The 25,131-nt window shown below is 38.3% G+C and overlaps 1 protein-coding gene across 2 annotated transcripts in view; it reads right to left on the bottom strand.

Annotated features, from left to right (window-relative positions):
• Positions 1-25,131, bottom strand: part of MYPN (myopalladin) — a 76,753-nt gene that overhangs the window by 31,362 nt on the left and 20,260 nt on the right. For both annotated transcript variants that reach the window (XM_047825703.1, XM_047825704.1), the window contains exons 3-9: positions 23,358-23,409; positions 19,663-19,777; positions 18,487-18,558; positions 11,150-11,291; positions 9,230-9,253; positions 6,334-6,450; positions 5,476-5,848 (exon numbers count right to left, since the gene is read on the bottom strand). In XM_047825703.1, coding sequence (XP_047681659.1) covers positions 5,476-5,848; positions 6,334-6,450; positions 9,230-9,253; positions 11,150-11,291; positions 18,487-18,558; positions 19,663-19,777; positions 23,358-23,409 — 895 coding nt within the window. The remainder of the gene's footprint in view (positions 1-5,475; positions 5,849-6,333; positions 6,451-9,229; positions 9,254-11,149; positions 11,292-18,486; positions 18,559-19,662; positions 19,778-23,357; positions 23,410-25,131) is intronic.

The following is a 25,131-nucleotide window of genomic DNA, read 5'->3' as shown; positions in this document are numbered from 1 at the left end:
GGGCAGGAAGGCATTTGGTATTGATTGATTCTTATTTTCTTTTTGTTCCCATTGAATAAAAACTAAGAACCAGATTTTCACTTTATTTACTAAAAAAATTTTTTTAACATTTATTTATTGTTGAGAGATGGAGCATGATCAGGAGAGGGGCAGATCCAAAGCGGGCTTGGGGCTCTGAGCTGTCAGTGCAGAGCCCAAGGTGGGTCTCGAACCCATGAGCTATGAGATCATGACCTGAGCTGAAGTCAGATGCTTAACCAACTTGGCCACCCAGGTTCCCCCAGCTTTTCACTTTAAATAAGACTTCCAATGGCATGTTAGCCTTTATCATTCAATTCAGTATATTGGGTTATAGAGGGCCACAAACCTTAAACATAATGATATGTGAGATACACTGTCAAATTGTTTTGATTATCTATGTTTTGGGAAGAATTCATTTGAGAATAATGTCTCTTTTTGTTTGAACGGGGTTTCTTTTTCTCATTTTATTTAAGGTCTTGTTTCAGAAGGGATTTAAAATAGCTATTTGGATTAGCTTATTCATTACATCAGGTGTCAATTCCATTATTCAATGAATGTTTATTGAATTTTCTGTGTTTACTTTGCTAGGCACTTTAGGAGATATAAATATGCCCAAGATAGTATGAGCTATTCAGGGCTCAAAAATCTTACTCTACATACATATAACGTAAATAACCACTGGTTATTTACAGATAACATGTGGAACTTATCTACTGCTTTAATAATGAAGGTACAAAGTTCAATGAAAGAATAAAGGAAGGGAAAATTAATTACAATGGCTACTAGTTCTAAAATCCTGAGTAACATCTCTAATTCAGAGTAACAACCTGTCATAATTGCTATATGCTCAGCTGCTCTTTTGTTGTTGCTAATGAGGATTTCTGAAGTCAGGTTTATACCCAAGCTTTCTTTTATTAGCTTTCAAGCTGACATCAAGCTTTCTTGTACCCAAGCAGATCTATCAGCTCTCTTGGGTTACCTGTAAATATCTTCTCTTTGCCACAAAATAATTTAAACACAATGCTCAAGAATATGGTTTCTGCAGACAGACTTAGGTCCTAATCCTGTCTCTGCCACTCATTATCTGTGTGGCTTTGGGGAGTTTCTACATTTTTTCTGACCCCGATTCCCTCATAAATAAAACAGGAATAAGTAATATCTCCACATTGTTGTGAGAATTGATAAAGCACCTAAAACATAGAAGTAACCAATAAATGATGGCTATTCTTTAGTTTCTGAACTATATGTATCAATTTCAAGATTCTTAAGAATGAAGATGAGAGTTTCAGATTTGTAAGAATGCTTCGTGTTGTGGTTTCTGGGATACAAAAGAATTTCTTAGGGGTTTTGAACTGCTGAGATAAAAAGGCTTAATGACTAAACAACAACAACAACAAAAAACTTGGGATACTGTATCAAGTACTTTTGAAAGCAATTTTGGCAACAAAAATTTCAGGCAGTGTGTGCTGGACGGAGCTGGCTCTTGATTATTCTGGAGAGCAGATTGTGCACATCTCATTCCAATTCCCAGTTCAATGACCTTGCTTTAGCAGCCTGAAATAGAACATGGTGGGAGAGAATTGGCAAACGCTAGAAATCAGGGCTTTCCCGTCTTCATCCGTTGTTAAAACATTTGCCAGCACATCACTGATTAGGATTAACTAATTCTGAGTAAATATGTCTCTGCAATTGGCTTTTAGCTGTGTTTTTACCAGTGGCAACCAAGCTGGGAGAATCACCAAGAGAATCACCAAGAGACAAACAAACCTCAGTGATTTAGACACCATTGCTCAGAGGGTCAATCGGCCGGGGAAAAGATCCAGGCCTAGTTATTATTATCTTTTTAAATGTAGGTCAGTTGTTCTTATCTTAAACTTTAGTGAGCCTCAGAAGCCTCTGGAGGGCTTGTTGAAACACAGATTCTGCCCTCCTTGCCCCCACACCCAGCTTCTGATTCAAGGCTGGAGAGGGACCTGAGAGTCTGCATTTCTATCAAGCTCCCAGGTGATGCCAGTGCTGTGAATAGCAAGGCTGTAGGTGGTTCTTATATGAAACCGGGGCTGAGAACCACTGCTTTAAAAAAACACTTGTCCTCCAAACATAGGCTTTTCCAGTACATTCTGATATTTGTCTGACATTTTACTCACTTTAAATGTTAATTATTGTTGTTTCCTGAGTGTGGTGGGATGTGTGTATGGGGTGGGGTGGAATGACAAAAGGTTGTAACTCAGACTTTCCAACTTTGGGTCAGTAGTTTCCAAACTGGATGAACATTAAAATAGTCTGTGGAGGTATTCTGATTTAGTCGGGATGGAAGGCATAAATATTTTTTAAAAGCTCCACATTTATGGGGCGCCTGGGTGGCTCAGTCGGTTGGGCGTCTGACTTCAGCTCAGGTCATGATCTCGCGGTCCGGGAGTTCGAGCCCCGTGTCGGGCTCTGAGCTGATGGCTCAGAGCCTGGAGCCTGCTTCCGATTCTGTGTCTCCCTCTCTCTCTGCCCCTCCCCCGTTCATGCTCTGTCTCTCTCTGTCTCAAAAATAAATAAACGTTAAAAAAAATTAAAAAAAAAAAGCTCCACATTTTATCTAGAGTGTAGCCAGTATGAAGAATCACTGCTCTAGACAGCTTGAATTCAGGTCGAAAATTTCAAAGTCTGAGTTATTTAGGCTTTGAAGATACAGTGTTTAAAAATGACAGTTTCTCTTTATTTTCCAGTTTTAATATCTGTAGGAATTATGTCTATTTCCTGTATGATGGCAAATTGAAGGAACAAACAGAAAATTGTATCCTCAAGATTATTCAGAGAGTCGATACATTTTATTGCAAAACCTAAAAGATTAAAACCAAAGAAGTCAAAACCAGTAAGAAAATATTGTAGACACATAAATATAGAGAGGACTTGTGTGTGTGTGCATGTGCACATGAACATATATATTCATACCTCTACGAATACAAGCCTCACACACAAGAGAAAACTTAAGGAAGGCAAAAAAGATTAAAGAATCATATAGCACTCAGGACTTGATTTATAGAGGGTGTTACTACATAACTTAGTAGAAAAAATTATTATATTTATTGAAAGTCTCATGTGGCAGATACTGCTGACTGACTACTTAATTCTTCCCTTTGTAAAAGAGCTTGATTTTATTCAAGGAGGCAATATATGCAGCCAAGGACTACACTTCCTAGTCTCTTTTTCAGCTAGTACACCATGTAACTGAGTTCTGGCCAATGAAATGCAAGCACAAGATTTTGGGTAAGACCTAAGAAGGTTCCTGGAAAGAAGTTTGACATCAGGACTTCACTCATTTGCCCTTCTTGCAGCTTGAAATCAGATGTGATGACTACACTATCAGCCACCCTGGACCATGAAGGGATCTGGAGAAGAAGCCAGTGCTGAAGGTGGCAGAGCAGAAGACAGGAGACTGGGTTATCAATGACTATGGAACCACTGTAACAGCCCTAGACTGTTCATCTAATTCCTTTATTTAAGAGAAAAACCCTCGGGGTGCCTGGATGGCTCAGTCAGTTGAGCGTCTGACTTCAGCTCAGGTCATGATCTCGCGGTCTGTGAGTTGGAGCCCCATGTCAGTCTCTGTGCTGACAGCTCGGAGCCTGGAGCCTGCTTCCGATTCTGTGTCTCCCTCTCTCTCTGCCCCTCCCCCGCTCATGCTCTGTCTCTGTCTCTCTTTCTGTCAAAAATAAATAAAACATTTTAAAAAATTAAAAAAAAACTTAAGAGGAAAAGCCCTCATGTATGTAACCCACCATTTGTTTGGGGTTTCTGCAACATGAACTTACACCTAGTCCTAACTGACATACATAATAGCCCCTGAACAGTCTCCGGGTAAGAGGAGATCCTACAAAAAAGGCAATCCCCAAGGAAATTGTTTTGGGTTACCTGTTCCCAAAACTCCCTTTTCTGAAAAATTCCCCCACTGCCCATCCTGCTGCCCTTCACAGTTCTGATTCCATCCATTTGATTCTTCTTTTCTCCAAACATAAATCCTTTGCACCTGATTAGGCTGGATCAGCTCGTATTTGGAATTGAACTGCTATGAACAACTTAATTAGCAGTAGAACTTGACATAAATTGTAGGATGGGACATGCCATGATGGGCCAGGTATGAACTGATGAGTCTCCAAAGAGAGGATTGGAGAGGATATGCAAAGAAGCAAGGAGGTGCTCAAGACAGAGAGTGAGTGGTGGACAGAGGCTTGGGTTATCCTTCTCCAGGCAGGGATTCTCCAGGCTGCCTTTTGTTTCCCACTCTTGCTTATTTCTCTACAATAACCCATTCCCTCTTTTTGTTTCAGTGGATTCCTATTTCCTGTGACCAGTAGAACTTTCAGGGGACAGAGACATTTTTGGATGTGATTTTCCAAGAGGCATGTTTCATAACATTTAATTTCATGCTCAGAATTTTGCCTTATGTGGTAGTGAGAAGAATATAAAACTAAACATGACCTGCTTCCAATGAACATCTTGTGTTTTGCACAGAGAAACTCATGAGGGGAGCACTGTTAGTATAAGTTTTAATGTTGACGTTTAAAGGATTATGTAACTATAAATATAATTTTTATAATTTTGACGTGTGGATCAAACAGAACATAGGAGTAGTATCATGTTCTGTGTTTGCTTTATAATGAATAAGCATTAAACATTGCAGCATGGCTCCACTGGAAGCCCTCTCGGGGGTTAGGGCGACAGCGTATCAGTCCCCAATGGGAGTCTGAAGATCATGACTCCTCCATTCTTTCATCCCCATTATATTTATACAAAACCTACTGTGGTCACTACAGCATATCCAGCCATAGCAAAGAACAAGTACTAAATATGTTTTCCATAGTGACTACAAACGCTTTAGTTGAAGCAGAAATGGGAAAGGTAAGAATAAAATTACAGACCCTAAGGAATATTAGATGCAAGAAAGGGTTTATAAAAAGAGTGTAGAAGTGCTTCAGCTGGAGCCCTCTAACATTAGACAAACATCTTTATCAGCTAGTTTAGGGGTAACATTAGGTGTAACATTTCTCAAAGGTAGAATATTTGACAGTAAGGATGGTAGTGATAGTACACTAACATTGATGTAAGGATTTATGGTTTGCAAAGCATTTAAAGTGTATTTTCTCAGGGTGTCTGGGTGGCTCAGTCTGTTAAGCTGTCTTCAGCTCAGGTCATGATCTCACGGCTGGTGGGTTAGAGCCCCGTTGGTCTCTGTGCTGACAGCCCAGAGCCTGGAGCCTGCTTCAGATTCTGTGTCTCCCTCTCTCTCTCTGCCCCTCCCCTGCTTGTGTTCTGTTTTTCTCTCTCTCAGAAATAAATAAACATTAAAAAAAATAAAGTGTATTTTCTCATTTCATAATTCCCTTTTTCAGCACCATTATTTTTAAGGGTACATTCAGAGAAGCTCACAGGCACCCTGGGTCATCCATTCTACTTCTTACTTACAGTTTGGGTTTGGCCAGAACTGGAGGGGGTTCTTTGACAGGCGAAGAAGGCTCAGGGATTTTTGCTGCCTGTCCATTGAATCTCTCTGGGAAAGAATCAGGCCTTGTCTGGTTGGTGGTCACCACGCCACCCTCAGAAGATGCTTCACTTCCTTTGTCATCTTCAGGCAGGTTGAAGTGCACACGGAGCCCAATCCTCGAGCTGGACCGGGGCTCATTATGGTTTACTAGAACCCCTTCAAGTTTGGGTTTAGGGGGTTGTTCCACAGAAGGAGGCTCTGGGTTGGGTGGGGATGGCTGTTGCTCAATAACAGCCAGGTTGGTGGTGGAGTTGGCTGGGTGAAGAGACCCATTATTTCTGAGGTCTTCATTTCCTGAAAGGACAACAACAGGACCTGAGCTGTTAGCCTCACTCAATAAGACTGAGATAAGATTATAACTGTGAGCTGGGGGCATGTGTCCAAACCAGATGAGTATGCTAATGGGAGAATGCTTGTCAAAAACAATGACCATAATCTGGGGCATTAAAAAATGGTGCAGATACAGGAAAAAACTAAACTAAAAATCTAAGTACCATTTTGGAAAGAATATTCAAAGTTTATATAAGACCAAGGAGATGTTTTCTTAGGGAACAGAATAGATAACAGTAGGATAATGGATAGTGGTGGTGGTCATAAGTGCAATAAGAAACTGAAAAAATTGGAAATTGTTTAAGAACATTTTCCTTGATAATTCAAATTTCTTTTAGGAGAACCAAGCTAGCTTCATAAGAAAACCAGTAAAGAAGGATAATGCAAACACTCCCTACTCATATTCAAAGTCATGGTCTAAATTGTTCTGGCATTTCAAGGGCCCTTACCTCTTACGTCGAGTTGTGCGATGCTTGACACTGTGCCATATTTGTTGCTCGCGGTACAGGTGAAGCACCCAGAGTCTTCTGCAAACACCTCAGCAATGACCAAAGTACAAATCTCCTCTAAATGCCAGTAAAGCAGAATGGTTACTCACTCAATTATAGAAATGGAATTACAAAATTTACTGATATCAAGTGATCATTCTATAGAAGTCAATGTAAGAAGTAGATTCTATTAATTGTTTGAAAATAATTAGTCCAATTACTTGATTGAATTGACTGATGAGCAGGCTAAAGTGAACCAAAGGATGTAGAACAAAAAACTTCACATAGACTATTGGCAAGAGGATTTTATGATAATACTATATCTTAATATGTTGTCAATTCTCAGGTTATTTTCTATTTTTTGTCATCAGTCCAGATGACAAAAATAGAACTGAGAAACAATAAACTTAAAAATTACAAGAATAAGTTAGGAGTTAAAGCAGAAGGAGATTTGTGTGAAGTAAAACAATTAATAAAACATTTTTAAATCTAGGACTCTCATTATGTCTGTGGGGAATTTTGCACTGAGGTAATTTTAAATGAAGACCACAACTTTGGACAAGAAATATTTTGCGGAGCTAATAGTAATTAGCTGATGAAGTAGTTTGAAATTCTGGGTGAAAGAAGAGCAAAATGCATTTTTTCCCTTTGCAATGCTATGGCAATTCTTATGGATTACTTTAATATACAGCATGGACCCCCTTTGAATAACTACAAAAGTGATTCCCACAATGAACCATGTGATTATAGCCTAAAATTATTATGGTTAGATAATCCTTGACAGCTAATGAAGAGAGGTGTAAGATGGTAGCATAAACCATCAATTACCACTTAGTAGACCTGACACTGAAAACAAAACTAACAAAAGCATGGTTGTATTAGGAGGGACAGGAGGTCACAGCAGACAGTGTTGAGTACCTGCTCCATAGCTCTTCATCTTCCTCCTGACTAATAGAATTCTGGCTTTGTCCACCCTCTTTGAAGTGGTCATGTGCTTCAGGGCAACTTGGCCTCTGCCAGTCTCAGGTGGTGAATCATGATTGGTCATGCTAAGCCAGTCATATTAACTCTATCCTTGCTAAGTGATATCATGCACCACACAATTACAGTCAGTAAAACAGGAAGAAAATCTCTTGGTGAGTTTATAGGAAAGTTTTCCTGCTCTTTAAAGAGAACAAAAGAGAGCATTGTTCCCTATTTTTGCCTGTGCAGTGGGTCATCTGCATGCAATACCCAAAAACTGTGGCAGCTGTCTTGGGTAGATGAGTAAAACAAGGCTAAACCTGAAGCTAGTGGAATGGGAAATGGGCCATGATGGCCTTAGAGATGCTAAATCATCCAATCTCAAGACTGCCATTTCTCAGGGCACCTTGCTATGTGAGAAAATACATTTTTCTTAATGCTTAAGCCACTTTTAGTTAGGTCTTCTTCATCGCTGCTCAAGAATCCTAAATGATGGAGAGACAAAGTTTAGTTTTGGTGTCTCTCTGTCCTTTTTCTGAGTCCTTGGCCTATGCTTTCTTCTCTCTGTTCCCCTTCCCAAACATTTATACTCTCAGCTTTCAGGGATCACTTTCAGAAAATGATCTGATAAATTTATTCACACTACACTGTATGTGCCTGATAAAACAAAGTATTTTGTGTCCAAAGGGTATTTGCATATATAAGATGGACAAGAGGTCTCTGGCTATGAAATTTAGACCATGGATCTGGGAAAGGCGAGACTTGTTTTGGGAAGGGACCCTTTTGGGGTGACTCTGAAATGATTTTGTGTATGAGATTGCCTAGTGGAAAGGTCTGCTCCACTCTGAATGAAAGTATCAAAACCTGAAATATTTTCTTTTATCTATCTATCTATCTATCTATCTATCTATCTGAGAGAGAGATTGGGGATGTGTGCAACAGGCAGAGAGAAAGGAAAAGAGAGAATCTTAAACAGGCTCCATGCCCAGCACAGAGTCCAGCTTGCGGCTCCATCTCATGAACCCTGAGATCATGACCTGAGCTGAAATCAAGAGTCAGACACTTAACCAACTGAGCCAACCAGGTGTCCTAAAAACGTGGCATATTTTCAAGGGGAAAAATACCACTTCAGTACAAGCAATGCAACAGTAAGGCTGCTCTGGTCTTTGCTATGTATCCCCAAGGACCTACTGTAGGGCTGTACAACAGAGATGTTCAATGTCTACTTCTGGAATACCTTTCATTCATTTTTCACAAGAGAGAACTATAATAATAAAATCCCAAACCATCATTCTTACCCAGGGGTACAAATACAATCTAATTTTCCAGGGTAATTACAGAGAAGACTTTCAGATATTTCTGCTGTGGTTTGTGAGTAACTTGTATTTTCTAGAAGTAAAACTTCACCTACTGTCACTCCCATGTCATTTTGGTATCTTCCCAACCAAATCTAATAACATCATGAATAGGTTGCTTCTGCAAATTTCAAAATCTGGTGGGTGAGTTTTGAGCCACATAAGCTGTGAAGGTGGAATTGATCTAGCGTCATGGAAATTGCTCTGCCCAGTTTCGGGAGGTCACATGTAGGAGCCAAAGAGGGAAAATATTCCCAAGAAACATCCCTCAATAACCAAGAACTAACTGCATTCATATTCAGTATTGGATATAAACTTCAAATTTGCATATGCGCCCCCTCCTTTCCTTCTCCTTCAGTAATAGCTAGAGTTGGTTGGAATCTTTTTTCTAAAACCTTATTTTTCATTTTTTTCTTGACACCGGTGTAACCAATGTTTTATTATTTATATAATATATATAAAATCACTGATTTATGAGTATATATTTATACGCATGTAAAACCACAGATCATACGCTAACAAATTAAAATGATCTTTACCTGGTTCTGCCATGGATCGCGGTTCTAAAAGAAAAGAAAAATGAAAAGATTCTAAGCATTTATTTTACTAAGAGTGTATATTTTCGTCAGAAGCTTCCTATAGAACTTTAGTCTCTTGTATATTCATGAGTGATCTGATAAGGTTAATTTGTAAATGTGAAAGTACAATGACCTAAGCACCAATGACCTCCACAGGGCCAGGGCAGCTGTCACAGCAGGGCCACAAGAGAGCTGCTAACAACATGATGTTGCTGTATTTTGGGACACACCTGGTTTTCACTTGGGACACATAAAGCCATAGGTGAGGAGAAGTTACTGAGTTAGGGTTTTAGGAATGACTTGCTTTTATTGGTACCCATTCAGCCTCATCTGAAACACAAGTTTCAAATTTGTGAAGACTGAGAGCTCATTCTTGGCTTTGGGTTCTCACATCCTAATGAAACATAGACTGTACCTCCTGCTCTAAGGTTTCTAATATTAAGAGCCTCAGGATAAATAACAAGAGGGCAGGGTCTTTGTCTTAGAATTCTTTGACATTCCTGAAAGTGCCAGCATGGTACTGAATACCATGGTGTTTAATTACAGGTATTCAGTAACAGTTGTTAAACTTAGTTATGACCTTCTACACTGGTACAACTATTCAAGCTTTTTTTTCTGAGTTTAAATGGTATTCAGATTATATTATCGTTGTTGCTACTGCTGTTAAACCTGACAGCAGTTTGATTCATACATCAGTGATAGGCACAAACAAATTAACAGAAAAGCAAATAAATTTCAGTGTATTTTGTGACCGAAATGGGTCAAGGTGAAAGCACTACATGATAAGAAAAAGAAGAACTAACCACTTGAATATATAAATAATTCTTACTATAAAAAAGAACGGAACTTCAATATGAAAATAAGCAAAGGATATAACAGGTAATTTAAAAATAAAGAAATATAAAGACCCAATAAACATGAGAAAAAGTTCCACTCCACATCTAATTAGTGAAGTATAGATTAAAACAATTGTTCCCATTTGGGGCCTATAAAATTAGTGAATATCAAAAAAATGTTTAATATCCATTGTTAGTGAAGGCATGAGACAAATGGCATTCCCATATAGTGCTGGTTGTATAGAATAAATACGGCTTGGACAACACATGTCCCAGTACATTTGGGATAGGCCTGTTTTATTCCTGGAATCTCTGTGTAACTAAGAGCAGTATCTTTCACTTTTTTTTTAAATTAAAGATCTTATTTTTAAGTTATTTCTACACCCAGTGTGGGGCTCGAACTCACAACCCTGAGATTAAGAGTTGCATGCTCCACTGACTAAGCCAGGTGCCCCTCTTTCACTTTCAAGGTGTCCCAGACTGGACGATCTATTATGTGATTATCCTCAATTTAGTTTAACCTTTTGGCATGGCATTTTGGCAATATACATTGAAAGCCTAAAAGAGGTGAATTTATACTAGCAATTCTAGTTCTCTTTATTCTATAGATACTCACAAATATTTTCTGTTACATGCATTTAAGCAGTCTATAAAATTAAAATTTTTTGAACAATCTAAATGTTCAACAGGAGATTAAATAATATAAATTGATTGTACTGATTTATTTTATTTATTTTTGTACTGAGTTGTTTTTAAAAGAAAGTATATTTATTAACATGAAAAGATGTTCATGAAATGTTGAGTAAAAAATCAATTTACAAAAAAGTATGATTTTTTTATTTTTAAAAAACATATGCATGGAGAAATTTGGGGGGAATATACAACAAAATATTAATTGGGTTTAGTTCAGAGGATTATGATTACAAGTAATTTTTCTTTTATTCTTTTACTTATATTTCAATTAATTGTTAAGAAGTTATAGAAATAAATGAACACAATAAATTCATTAAAATTATCTGAAAAATAATTTGAAGTATCAACTTACTTTTCTGTAAAATTCTAAAATCTGGAGAATCTTCTATTAAGGTCCCTTCTCTATACCACTCAACTTTAGGAGATGGGGCTCCTTTGACTCTGCATTCAAAGACAACCAGCTGACCTTCAGAGGCTGATAAATTTTGTAACATCTATAATGAAAAGAATATTGTTAAAACCAAAGAGTATACATTTTTGGAATCTAGTTCCAGTGCTGAATTTTAGAAAAAGATACTGTCGCCTTCACATTTGGTTTTTCTCCAAATCTTCTACATCTCCAGCAGCTCCAATTCTGTGGATATTCATTGAGTCTATTTTGGAAGATAGAATCAATCAACTGAGCCCATATGAAGCTTTGCCCTCATTATTCTCTTCCTTTTCCTCTCTGTTGTTGTACCAGACAACTTTGCTAAATACTAAGTGAAACATTTTGAGGGTTTGCAAAAATGCTGATTTTTGGTAAAATACCTCTGTTCTTAAATGCCCAAGTGGAGTTTGTTTTCCAGAAATAATGACAATTTAAGAAATCTGCAGGAATATCTTATTAGGTGCAGTCAGCATGGTGGTAATGTATTTTTCCACACAAAAATGTCACTGCTCATGAGGTGGGACATCTCTGTAGCTCAAGTAACTGACTCTATTTGCCTGGCTTTGCCTTGTTTACATACTGTAGTCCCGGAAATTGTCTTTCATTTTGTTATCTTGTTTTCCTTATGTGTTCTTTACAGTACAGTTTCAACGATCCATTGAGGGATATAAACAATGACAATCTCTTTAAAATCATAGTCACAAGTGGAGTCTTATGTCATAATAAAATATGTTGTAATTTTGTGAAGGCATTGTTAAATGCTTTTCCACACATCCATGAAAAATGTTTACAAAACCACTTTGAATGATAACATATCAATATATTCTATAATAGACTCTCTGGGAGAATGGAACTCACATTTTCCATTCATAACCAGTCTTTCAGTTGTGATTTGTGAGCTTAAAGTCACACATTCATTTGTGTAGCTGGTACTTCATTTGATTATGAAATTCTTTGGCATGTGTGTGGCATATTTTTGTTTCTAATGTTAGCCCAAACATTATAAACATGGAAAGGTTATGATTAACTTCCTCCACAAGCTCTATTAGTAACAAATGCTGCAAGGCTTTCTATTATTACATTTTGGGGGTCTGTATTAAGGAAATACTGGCTCCTGCATCAGAGAAGGGGAAAGCTGGTGTTTTATTTATTTATTTTTGCTTTTGTCATTCACTATTATAAATATTCTGTGATTATTTGTAGCTATTTTATGTAAAATTTATGATATTTTGTACATGACGTGGTCCCATCATATTTGTGGCATTTGTCTAAGGAATCTAGGGGTGGGGATAACCACACAACTTTAGCTATATATAGTAGATGACTTTTACCTTAAAGGTGTGTAAGTTGATATTTTGAAAGCCAGGGGGCGCTGTAGATCAACATTAGTGTTTTGTTCTTTATTCAAGATGAGATTTGCACAGAGGTCTCTGAATTAATGAGGAACTACTTGATTAAAAAAAAAAAAAAACCTCATTATTCTTTGTATACCCTCAACAATATCTTCTAGTGACAAGAAAGAAATATTCTTAATAAGCAGGGAACATCAAGGAGTCTTGGGTGCTCCTGGCAAGCTGGCAGATATGCTCTCGACCCTGACATCTGAGCAAATTCTGTGCTAACGTGGCAGCTTTGAGGCCTATTGAAACCTTTAATAGCAGTTGGATATCTCCATGGGATTCATATAAAATAGAGTTTCATTTCTTGAGACAAATTAGAAAACCAAACCAAGAAAAAAAAGGTGGTGGTGGCAGAAGGGACTGAATAAATTAAATATGGCATCCCGTTTTTTTTTTTTTTTTAAATGTTTATTTATTTTTGAGACAGAGAGTGTGATCGGGGGAGGGGCAGAAAGAGAAGGAAACAGAGGATCCCAAGCGGGCTCTGCACTGACAATAGTGAACCCGATGCAGGGCTCAAATACACAAACTGTGAGATCATGACCTGAGCCCAAGTTGGAAGCTCAACGGACTGAGCCACCCCGGAGACCCAAAATATGGCATACTTTTTAAATGAAAGTAAGAAGAATGTTCTTACATGGCTTGCAGTTCAGTTCAGATACATCAGGCAATTCTCAATCAGTAGAGATTACACCAAAGCCCTGCTTGCAAAAGGATAGCCTTGAGAAAATACGTTGCTCACAATTGAGGCCAACATTAATTAGCTGTAATTATTCACCTGACATTGAAGGTCAAGACTTGTGTTCTATTTAAGAGGCCAGCCAAGATACCCTAGATACTACAGTGTATGTAATATGCCTGTTAAGTGTCTGTGATATGAGATGGAACCTCATTCCAGCTGATACATCATCAATACTCAGTAAGAGAAGTGCCAAGGGTCATCTTACAAGTCACTTAGAAGAAGTTGTTGAAAGTCATAGTTTGAAGGATGATGATAGTTATTATTGATGAAAACTGTGCTTTTCTATAAAAATATCATGAGAAGGAACTGATTCATATCAGGGTCCAAACCAGTTACACCATTTGAACATCGTGCAGATGGTGCCATGTTTAACACAGGAGTAAGTCTTAGGCTATTACTAATGGCAAAATGTCTACAGGCCTGATCATATTCATCTTGACTTCACCGAAGATAAATAAGACAAATGAGACATTCCCTAACTAGCAAAGATTAAGTTAGTCTTAACTAGGAATTATGGATTTGGACTAAAGTCACTAGAACTAAGGGTCTATAACCTCCTGAGGTAAACAGTATTCAAAGTGCAAATCTGTCTTGTGTGTCATCACCATACTGATCATCTTGGAAGACATTCTTTGTAGGGTGACTTGACAAATCAGAACCTCGAGAAGCATTTCTTCCACAGTCATTTGATACTGGATCCCCCCTCCCCCCCCATTCCTCCTAAAGATACTCGGAAGCCACAATGCAATGAAAACAATAATTGCTTATTTAGCGGAAATAGAAATTATTCACTACAGAATAAATATTACCATGTGACTGCTTTGTACCTAGCACTGTACCAGGTGCTTTAAATGTGAGTCGAGAGGACATAGTTTCTGCTTAGTAGATTTATACCCACAAATATAATACAGGGACATCCTTAAGAAAGGACATCTCCCTTATTGGTGAAAAGATATCAGTGATAAGGTTCATACTGTCATTTTATTCCTTTTTTAATCCGGTTGATATTTGTGCACCTTGGGAGAGAGAAGTTGCAAGTGAATGTGTATAGTGCTTTAGGCTGGATTTGGATCAAAGGAGTTTTTATGGATAAAGATTTGACCGAGGACACTTTTACCCCTTGATTGGCACAGGTGCCCAGAGCAACAGTTGAGTCAGAAAAGTTCCTGGAATTGTTGGGCTGGGGAGGGGGGGTGGCCCATGTAATCTTCTGAAACCTGGATCCAGCCACTGGCTCAGTTATTTCAGGGTTTTCCTGCTTCTGCTATTATATAATGAAGTGCTCTTCTTCAAATTCTCACTTCCCCTGCCCCCTTGCACTCTTCAAATTACTGCTGAAGCAGCTGGAGCCAGGGCTGCTGCAGCCTTGAAAGCCTGCCAGGGCAGCTGCTGTTGGAGTGTGAGCAACACAGCAGTAAGATTCTAATTTGATCATCTACCTCCCTTCGCACTCAAGAAGTGTGAGCGGTTCTCTCCCCCATATATAGAGTGGTTTTGATATTGTATAGAAGATGGAGGGTAGTCTAGCTCCATAAAACATTTTAAAATATAGATATCTCCTAGGAGTAGAGCAGTGAACTAGCATAGGGGACCCCAGTCTTCTCTACCACTGTTTTGCTGGGCAACCCTCCTTTTCATTTTAACCTTCTTTAAAAAGAAACTAATACCAGTACTTCCCTATCACAAAAGGAGGCACAAAGAGTTAAATAAAACTCCGCTCTCTAATTTTTGTTTTTTAGTGGCTTCTTGCCATTACTGGCAAAGAAATGCTTTGTTGGGTGGTATAGAAAATGAATCCTAGGGGCTGGAAAGCCAGAAGTCACTAAAGAAGTAAATAGAGCAGGAATAACCCAAACAAATATATGCATATGATCGGTTATCATGATGCATGCCATGTGATTACCATCATCAGTGGCTCTGACTCAGAAATTTTCTGACACTGGCAATGACTATGACCTCAATTCTGCCCTCACTGGTGGAAACTAACGTAAGCACACTGTTGCTGATAAGTCTCTCTGGAATCTGAGCCACAGCCTATCCTTGTGCCCTACGTCTGAACAATCCCGATCCCATTTATGGAGGCAAGAGCACACATCCTGAGGGCTAAGAAAGCCTATTCAGAATTTGGGTCTTTGTGCTAAGGACTGGTTTCCCACCATGTTTGGGACCTAATGTTTTTGGAGATTTATCTAAAAAACAGCTTACACAGATGGTCCCTGACTTACAATGCTTTGACTTATGATTTTTCAACTTTATGATGGTGTGAAAGTGGTACACATTCAGTAGAAACCATACTTCACATTTTGAATTTTGATCTTTTCCTGGCCTAGCAACATGTGGTATGATCCTCTCTTCTGATTCTGGACAGGGCCGGTGAGGCTCAGCTTCCAGTCAGCCATGCAGTCGTGAGGGCAAACGACCCATAACACCATTCTATACCCATATACAACTTTTCTGGTTTTCAACTTCAGTACAGTATTCAAATTATATGAGATATTCAATATTTTATTAGAAAAGAAGCTTTTTTTATAGTATTAGATGATTAGATGATTTTGCCCAACTGTAGGCTGATGTAAGTGTTCTGAGCACGTTTAATGTAGGCTAGGCTAAGCTATGGTGTTTGGTAGGTTAGACATATTAAATGCATTTTTGACCTCTGATATTTTCAAGTTATAATGGGTTTATCGGGATGTAACTAATGATTAATTCATTTTCCCATTTGTATTTGTCAAAGGCAAATATGAATCTGCCAATTAGAGAATCTAATTGTAAAGAGGCATCGGAGTCACCACACAAAAGCAGTTAAACCTGTTGGCTTTAACCAGTCCATGAAAATTAAATGTAAAGGATAAGTGTTAAAGTCCTATTTGACTTGCTATAATAAAAATAGAAATAGCTTATTTCCTTTATGGACTCCTATCTAGATATTAGAGATAGCCTTCAAGGTGCTTGGGAGAGACAGAAAAGCAAACAGCTTTATTATTGTGCTAAATGTTGTACCAGAGGTATGCACCAGGTGATAAGATGAAGGAAAGACAGAGCACCTGGGAAGATTTGAAAGTGAGTGGAAGGAGACCAGGACACCTATCTGGTGTCTGGCTGGGCAGGTGGTGGCGAGAAGAGAGGAGACTTCAGCTGAGACTGGGTATAAATTATTCTGTGGGTAGTTGCCTTTGAAGAGTCAGCCCTGTCTCTAGGATGTCACAACAGGGCTTCAAAAATTAAAACGTCCTGATTCTGGGGCACTTAAGCTGTTTTAAGGCTGGGTGAATTGGTAGTGAAGTAAGAGACAATTAGAGGTAGCTGTATTGGCTGTATCACAGACACACACACACACACACACACACACGTCCACTTATAATTCTTCATCAGAGTTGTATCCTCCAAGTCACAAACACATTGCTTTCCTACCTCATCTTTGAATATAGCAAGGCTAAAATTCCAAAAGCAGATTACAAGAAAAGAATCTGAAAAATTGAGGGAGATCTTGCTTCACATAAGAATGTCTACTCAACTGATATAAATATGGATAAACATGTCTCACTCTTGACTCTGTTGGATTTTGGGAAACCATCTTGGATGAGTTAACAGGATGGAACTCTCCTAAAATTGATGTTTCTGTGGAAGTTGCACATTTAGCTCTTCCTTTAGGATCAATACTCATTGGAAAATATGCCATTTTTGCCATTTTGCCCTCAACCATGATTTCTCAGTCTCAGGACTACTGATAATTTGGGCTGGATAATTCCTTGCTACGCATGGTGTAGAGGCTGCTTTTAGGCAATAGGCATGAGCAATGGAAACTTGAGCAAGGCAAAAAGGCCCATGGCAAGCACCAAGCTTAATGCAAACAGACCCATTAAGACATAGCCCCTAACTGGCCAATGGGCTACTTACCACCAGGCACAGTTCCTAAGAATTACCAAAAAAGGGAAAATTCCATACGTCCCCATACACCCTTACCCTGTCCTAGAGTTAAAGCCCCTCACCTTGGCCTCATTGCAGACAGTCTTCCTTTGTTGTTTGACCTGCAGCTCCCTTGTGGTGTATTCAATATACTTCTATCTTCTTTGTTCTGCCTTGGATGAATTCTTTCACCACCCAGCAGGTACCCCCACCTGATCAGGACACCCCATGGGGGGCTGTCATTCTATGCATTGTAAGATGTTCAGCAGCATCTCTGGATGCCAACAGCACAGTCTCCCAGTGACAACCAACAATGTCTATAAATATTGCAAATGTACTTTGTGGGGTAAGGAACCCTGACTGCTCCAAACTAAAGCATACCTCTAAGAGGACAAAATCTCTTTGGGCCTAAGTTTGGCATTCATACAAACAATAAACTATAAATCCAGGCATAGATTTCATTCATGTGGCCTTCATAATACAAAAAAAAAATCAAATGTGACTCAATTTTCACCTTTAAATTTATTGTCTTGGCAATAAGGTCTATATTACATAAAGGAAGGAATAATAGACTGAGAATTAGGAGAACTTGTTTCTAGTTTGGATTCTGCCACTAACTAGTTTTGTGACCACAGATAAACTACTGAATGTCTCTGGCCCTTCCTTGTGTTTTCATTTGGAAATCAAGGTGCCTGGGTAAATTTTCCAGTTTTAGATACAAAGACTATAAGATCAGCATTTGATGCCGCCTCAATAGTTGATTCCATGGAGTAGAAGAAGAAAACCCTTTGTCCTGGTGTGATTCTTTATGTTAAGCCTCCTAAGAGCATTTATCTCCAACTCCTTGAACACTAAAGACATGTACCTGCAATTTGATTCTTCTGCAAGTCCAGAGAAACCTTTGGCATAGTAAGTGGCTAAAAACTTATCGCCTGACCCCTATGTGTGACGACGGCTGCATTTAACAGCAATAGGATGGCCATAGAGATCAATGTGGTGCATGGGGAAGACGTTCTTATTATGCAAGCTGTTATTAGATATCTAGGACTTCAAATGATATGGTAACAACTAGAAAAAAAATCTAAACCCTATCCTGTACTCATAAAAGACCAAAATCCTGAGCTACATCAGTAAATCTTGGATCCTACAATTTTGTGTGGGTACTGGGGTATGTTTAAAGTCATGACAGAAAGAAGTAATATTTTGATTACCTTTGTAAACACAGGAGCTGCAATGATAGGTTTTCCATCCAATCCTTGTAGATAGTTGGTAGGGCTCTGACACTATTAGAAGGGAACCAACAAAAGGTTCATCGTCACTATGATTACTACCTAGATAATGATAGAACAAACCTACAGAATTTGGTGTATACAATTAATGTAAAACCAAGAAACTGACTTTTTCTAAATCTATGAATCACAGACTTCAAATTTTATATTGAATTGATTGTATTCTTTCTAGGTCATGGTGGTTGGAAATATGTGCTGCCCATCCCCACCTCTTCAACATATAGAACAATGTAATTAGCCCTAACCCCCTGAGGAAGTTCCATAAAACTTGAGTCTCCCCAGATCACAGCTGGATTAGAACTAAAATGTAACCCGTCTGCATTACTAAATGGGTTAAATAAGAAACTGTTTAATTTTTTTAAGTTGTAGATCAATATGTTTACTTACACATAAATATATCAAAAACATGTTACAAATATGTTTAGATTAGTATGATTTCATATTTTTAAAATATTATATATATTCATATACATGCATAGAAAATGTCTAGAACTATATGCTAGAAATTATTGACAGAGTTACCTCTGAGGAGTGGGGGCATGGAGGTAGTACTTTGACCAAGGTTTTTATTGAATATACTGTATCTTTTGAATGTTTTTATTGAATACCTGTATCTTTTGAATGTTTTTATAATAAACAATCATCATCATCATTATCATCAACTTGAAGGATGAGAGCATTTAATGCTTTCTAAAAAATCATTTCATACTTGTTCTATCTTAGAAAGTAGAATTATTTGCAGCTCCATGAAACTGAGTTTCATGATATAGTGCCCTGCCTGGGCCACTGTGAGAGCTGGCAGCTCTTTGTATATGTAATCAATGCCCTTCATTAAGCTGGAATATCAGACTAATTTATAAAGAGTTTTTTTTTCTGTGAAATTTGCCTATGAAGCTAGAGAATATGTTCCCAAAACAGTATCAAGTGCTGATATCCTACATCAGAGGTACAAGTGATTATCATGACCATGGAAGCATGTTGCCAAAGTCATTATGAAGTTGCAACAGAGGAGAACACAATCATGCCTTGCAAGATAGGCATGGTCACAGTGCCTGCCCATAAGTCCATGGCACTTATGTTTCACTTGGACTCTTGTACCTGTTGGATGGTTGACACACTGGGCTGGGCCACCACATGCTGGGCTTGGGGTACTGCTGAAGGAATGGTTGCAGAAGTAGTGGGAGTAGGTGATACTTCTTTTGGCTTCTGGATTCTGAGAAATGATTAAAATATAGATTTTAAAACAGACCTATCACTGTGAAAATTCTTTCAGAAAAGCTAGTAATGTCACCATTTCTTACAGTTAGATATAATAAAGATCTTTGTTTAACAGTATTCCACAAAAACACTTCTTTTCTACATAATTTGATAGACAATGCAAGCAGGAAGATGATAAAATGCCACTCCTGTCCTTGAGTTAGTTATTCTTAGCTGGGGACTCAAGTATATTCATAACTAACTGAGATTCAAGACAAGTGCTATGACAGAGCATGTGCAGAATAATTTTTTTGAGACTTTTGTTGTTGTCCTCTGTGTTTTCCCTCCCTCTTCCATTCCAAGTAAGAGGCCAGGTTTTATAAACCTTTGATTCTGGAATTTTGGCATGGCAGAAAGCAGAAATAGCCTGAGTCAACAAGCTCTTCAAGTTTACATAAATTAAATTAAAGAGCTTATTTGAAGGGCAAGAAGTATTCATGAGAAGACTGTGGAGGGGAGATTATTTTAGTCTTGCTGTGGAAAGGGGGAAGTCTGAGGATATTGCCAGAGAGCCTGACAAGAGGGAGAACCAGAGTCCAGAGGGGAGGGCAACCCCTCTGGTTAAAGGGATCCCACTCTTACTAAAGATATCAGTACCCAAGCATGTCAGAAAGCAAAAAAATGCTGGACTTGAAAGGATCTTGAGGTCTGGGACATAGGCCTCCCTCCCATATCCTGTAGGGATAGATGACCAATGACAATATGGGCTTCCCTTTTGTCCAGATGTTACTTCTCTCTGCCTCATCTCTAAAATGGCGAAATAAAGGGCACCTGGGTGTCTCAGTTGATTAAGCATCTGACTCTTGGTTTTGGCTCAGGTCATGATCTCAGGTTCATGAGATTGAGCCCTGAGTAGGACTCCATGCTGGGGCTGGATATGGAGCCTGCTTAAGATTCTCTCTCTCTCTCTCTCTCTCTCTCTCTCTCTCTCTCTCTCTCATTCTCTCTCACTCCCTCTGCCCCTCCCCTGCTCACACACTCTCTGTCTCTAAAATAAATTAAAAAAAAGGGGGGAAATAATAATTCTTACTTCAGAGGGTTTTTGTAAGAGTTAAATAAGGTAATTCATGTAAGGCACTTAGAAAAGTGTTTAATGTCAAATACTATGTATCTATGTCTATATCTATCATCTTTGTACAGCCATGGAGGGAGAAACAGATGCCCAATAATGACTGATTGAACTTTTTTTTCCAGCCAGGAAGGATGGGGTCGCAGAAGCAGAATTATGTAGTGATACATAGGCTATCAGTGTCCCCTAGGCATCTGTTTTCTTCTTCTACAATAATAGAATTCCTTATTTCTTTACATGGCTATTCCAAATAAAGACTGTATTTCCAAACGTTCATTAAGCCACATGTGGCCACATGACTACTCTTTGGTTATAGGATATGAGGGATAGTGATGTATGTGATCTAAGAGAGATGACCTTAAAAGGGAGGGGGCAGGGAATGCCTTTTACTCCTTCCAATCTGAGACTAAGATAAGGCTATTCCTCAGAATGAGATGAAGTTGGAAACCAACTGGAACCCAGTGAAAGGTGGAGCCATTCTATCAGCCAAATCCATATGTTTATGTAAATGGGAAATAAATATCTGTCTTATTGAAGTTACTGTTATTCTTACACAGAAATGTAAGCTAAATTCTAACTACTGAAAATAGATTTAAAGAAAATAATCAAATGAGATATTCCTTGCTTATTTAAATTTGTATATCAAAATTCTTCCCTTTTAGCCTTGTATGCCATGTTATGAGAGCCTTGAGGAAGAAGTGATGAATGTGCAATGGAGGAGGAGTTTATGAGTGAACTTAACTGGGTCTTGAAGGGTACATAGGAGTTTTCTAGGCACAGGAGACAGGGCATTCCTAGCAAAGTGAACAGCTTGAACAAAGGGGTGAAAATAAACTGTACATTGTTTGAGTGAAATGAGAGCAATATGAATAGCCTGAGGTGACAGAATGGAGGAGGAGAGGGCAGGAAATCCTGGTTGATACTCTACTGAATCAGGCTTTGTATGTCATGTTAAATTTTTTTTAATATTGTTCATTTTGTGCTTGGTTTTATTTTCCCATAGATAATTTTTTTAATGTTTATTTATTTTTGAGACAGAGAGAGACAGAGCATGAACAGGGGAGGGTCAGAGAGAGAGGGAGACACAGAATCCAAAGCAGGCTCCAGGCTCCGAGCTGTCAGCACAGAGCCCGACATGGGGCTTGAACTCATGGACCATGAGATCATGACCTGAGACGAAGTCAGACGCCCAGGCACCCCCATAATAATTTTTTTTTAGTCAAGAAAGTGATACGATCAGAATTATCTTTTAAAGAATAACTGGTTGTAGTTTGGAGACCATAAAAGAAAGAAAAAGGCTGGAGCAACTGTAATGAGGTAACTGACATAAAGAGTCAGGAAAGAAGGAGGAATTAAACCACAAGAATGAAAAGGAAGACAGTTAAAGGAGAGAAATCATTCAATCTGGTTATGAATTGTCATATCTACACAAAAGCTAAAAGCAAATTATCATTCCAAGGTAAGCACACACAAAGGATTTCAAAGAATAAGGCATGATTTCTAAGGTCAGAAATGTCCTTAAGGAACTTCCCCTCTGTAGGGGAGGACAGAATTTACAAACATAGTTAACAACTGTAACCAGCCTTCTAAATGTCACCCTTCATTTCAAGTAATCTCAAGGAATGGCTGTTGCATCTGTTTTCAGGTCCCATGCCTTCTGTCCAAAGCTTCCTCTGCCTAAAAATGCTCTTTCCTTCCTTGTTTGGGGGTGTCCACCAACTGTTATTTTAAGACTCAGCTCAAGGTCACCAACTCTGTGAAGTCTTTCCTGATCTCTCTTTCCATCCCCAATGAATTAATAGTGCTTTGTGCCAAGTCCTAACAATCCTGCCCATGGTTATATCATAGTCTATTATACTTTATTACCCTACTGTCTATATGCTTGGTATACATCTCTTGCTATATTTACCATGTATTTCTCTTTAGTAAACAGTGAGCTTCTTAAAGGTAGGAAGCATCTGGTTTTTCTTATTACCCATTATGTCTAATAGAGTCCTTGGTGTAGAGTAGGTGCTTAGTTGATAGTTGGGGAAAGTAAAGAATGGATGGATGTAACTTTGTTCAGTACTCAGTATAATTGTTTAGCAAAAAGGTTATGACTTACTCAGATCACTCACTTGTATAATTTAGGATAACCAGGTTTTGTGTCCTTGTGAATATTTAGTGAATATTTAGTCAGAAAACATGAATTTTTTGAAGTGTTGCACTATTTGTTTTTTACTCTGTAGATATAAGTACAATGATATTTCATAGGTGATATCTCATTTTTAAAATATTGGGAATATTAAAATTCATCTACTAGGCAAGATTTAAAGCTCTCAAAATCTACCCAATATATATTTTGGGAGGTAATATCCTGGAGCCACCCTCTTCAAGTTCTACTAAACCAATTAGTAGCTTTCTCAGGATCTGACAAAGCTATAAGATAGAAAATAGCTAAAGCTATAAGATAAAAAATTAGAATTACCGATTCATCTCTTCCTTGTTAGGGTCCCCTTCTGAGTCAGAAGAAGAAACCCCTGGAAAAGTAAAAACAAGACATGAAATGTTTAAGATGATAATTTCTTAAACTAGTTCCTAGGCATTTGAAGACCTATAGAATTTTAGACCTAGAAAAGAACTCAGGGATTTCCTACAACTAACACCCAATTTTATAGATCAGAAACAGATCCTAAGTAGTTGAAGGACTTGCTCAAGGTCACATGGCTAGTTAGTGACAGAGTTCAAATTAACTGGTCCAAATGCCAAGTGCTCTTGTGTATTAAACACCTGCTGATGTCTTTAACAGAGCAGTCTTTGCAGACGTTTTATGCTGTCTGTAAATCCTCTTGCTCTTGGCCTACACAGATTAAATAAAAGGAGGGATTACACTGGATTCTAAACATTGTAGGTGTAGGTGGATACTCTTCCGTCCACCCCTAATATTAACAAGGCATACTTCATTTGGGAGTGGGGGTGTTTGAAGTTCTGTTGCCACAAATCAAAAAAAATCAGTAGTCCAATCTCAGCACTGTTAGCAAAGCTTTGATCTCAGATTTCCTTTTCAAGATAGTGAATTCCAGCAAGATATAACTGAGCTAAATCTGGAGGTATTTATTGTATTCCAAAAATTTGAGGATAAAAACATACAACACATTTCTACCATGCATTATTCATTTTTATCATTATTCATGCATCTATTCAATAAATGTTTATCAAATATCCACTATGTACTTGGTACTACATAAAGTATTACAGATATAAAAAAGAATGAGACAGTCCCAGTTTTACAATCTGGTTGGTGAATGAGCACTTACACCAAAATAATACAATGTTTAAGTGTTAAAACCAAGGCATACATAAGGTATTATAGATGATAAAAGTGCTAAAGAATGGTCCTCAGAAAAAACCCAGAGATGAGATAAAATGGAACAAAAATTTGGTAGATATATAAAGAAGACAAATTTATTTCTCCCCTAAAATTAGTCATGTAAGTTTGGTGTGGACGTAAATGCTTCTCTAATGCTCCCAAATGGTCTTCCTGCTTCTACCCTTGACTCTCTGAGGAATATTCTCAACGAGGAACCAGAGTGATTCCATTAAAAGCTAAGTCAGATTATGTCACATTTCTGCTCAGAATCCTCTACGGCTTCCCATCTCCCTCAAAGTAAAAGCCAACGGCCTTACAATGACCTACAAAGGCCTATACAATCTTCTCACCTGCCTCCTCCCACCTCTACCCATCTGGAACTTCTGACTTCATCTGTTACTTTCTTCCATGTTTCCTCCATTTTGGCCATATTGGTTCATCTCTATATCTATACACAGACTCACTCCCTCCTCAGGGTTAGTGTACTTATTGATTTCTCTGCCTAGAGTGGTTTTCCCTTGACTATCCTTGTGGTTCACTCCCTCATTTCCCCCATGTCTTCACTCATATGTCATCTGGTTAGTGAGGTCTTCCCTGACCACCCTATCTGTAGAGCTGAAGCCTACACACACACACACACACACACACACACACACACACCCATATACACACAGACATACCCATACACATACCCATGCATGTGTGCATTCACACAAATATACATATGCATACTTCCTATCTTCTTGCTTTCTGTTTTTTCCGTAGGGCTTATATATACTGTGAGATACAGAAAATATATCTGTTGGTCTCTGCTCCCAGTTCCCAGCATGGAGCTGCTAACACTTGTAATTTCCTAAGTTATGAGCATTTCTTGTTCTAATATCTGTCTTTG

This window comes from Prionailurus viverrinus, chromosome D2 (genome assembly GCF_022837055.1).
Source record: "Prionailurus viverrinus isolate Anna chromosome D2, UM_Priviv_1.0, whole genome shotgun sequence".
Classification (NCBI taxonomy): Eukaryota; Metazoa; Chordata; class Mammalia; order Carnivora; family Felidae; genus Prionailurus; species Prionailurus viverrinus.
This window is presented reverse-complemented; position numbering and strand designations above follow the sequence as displayed.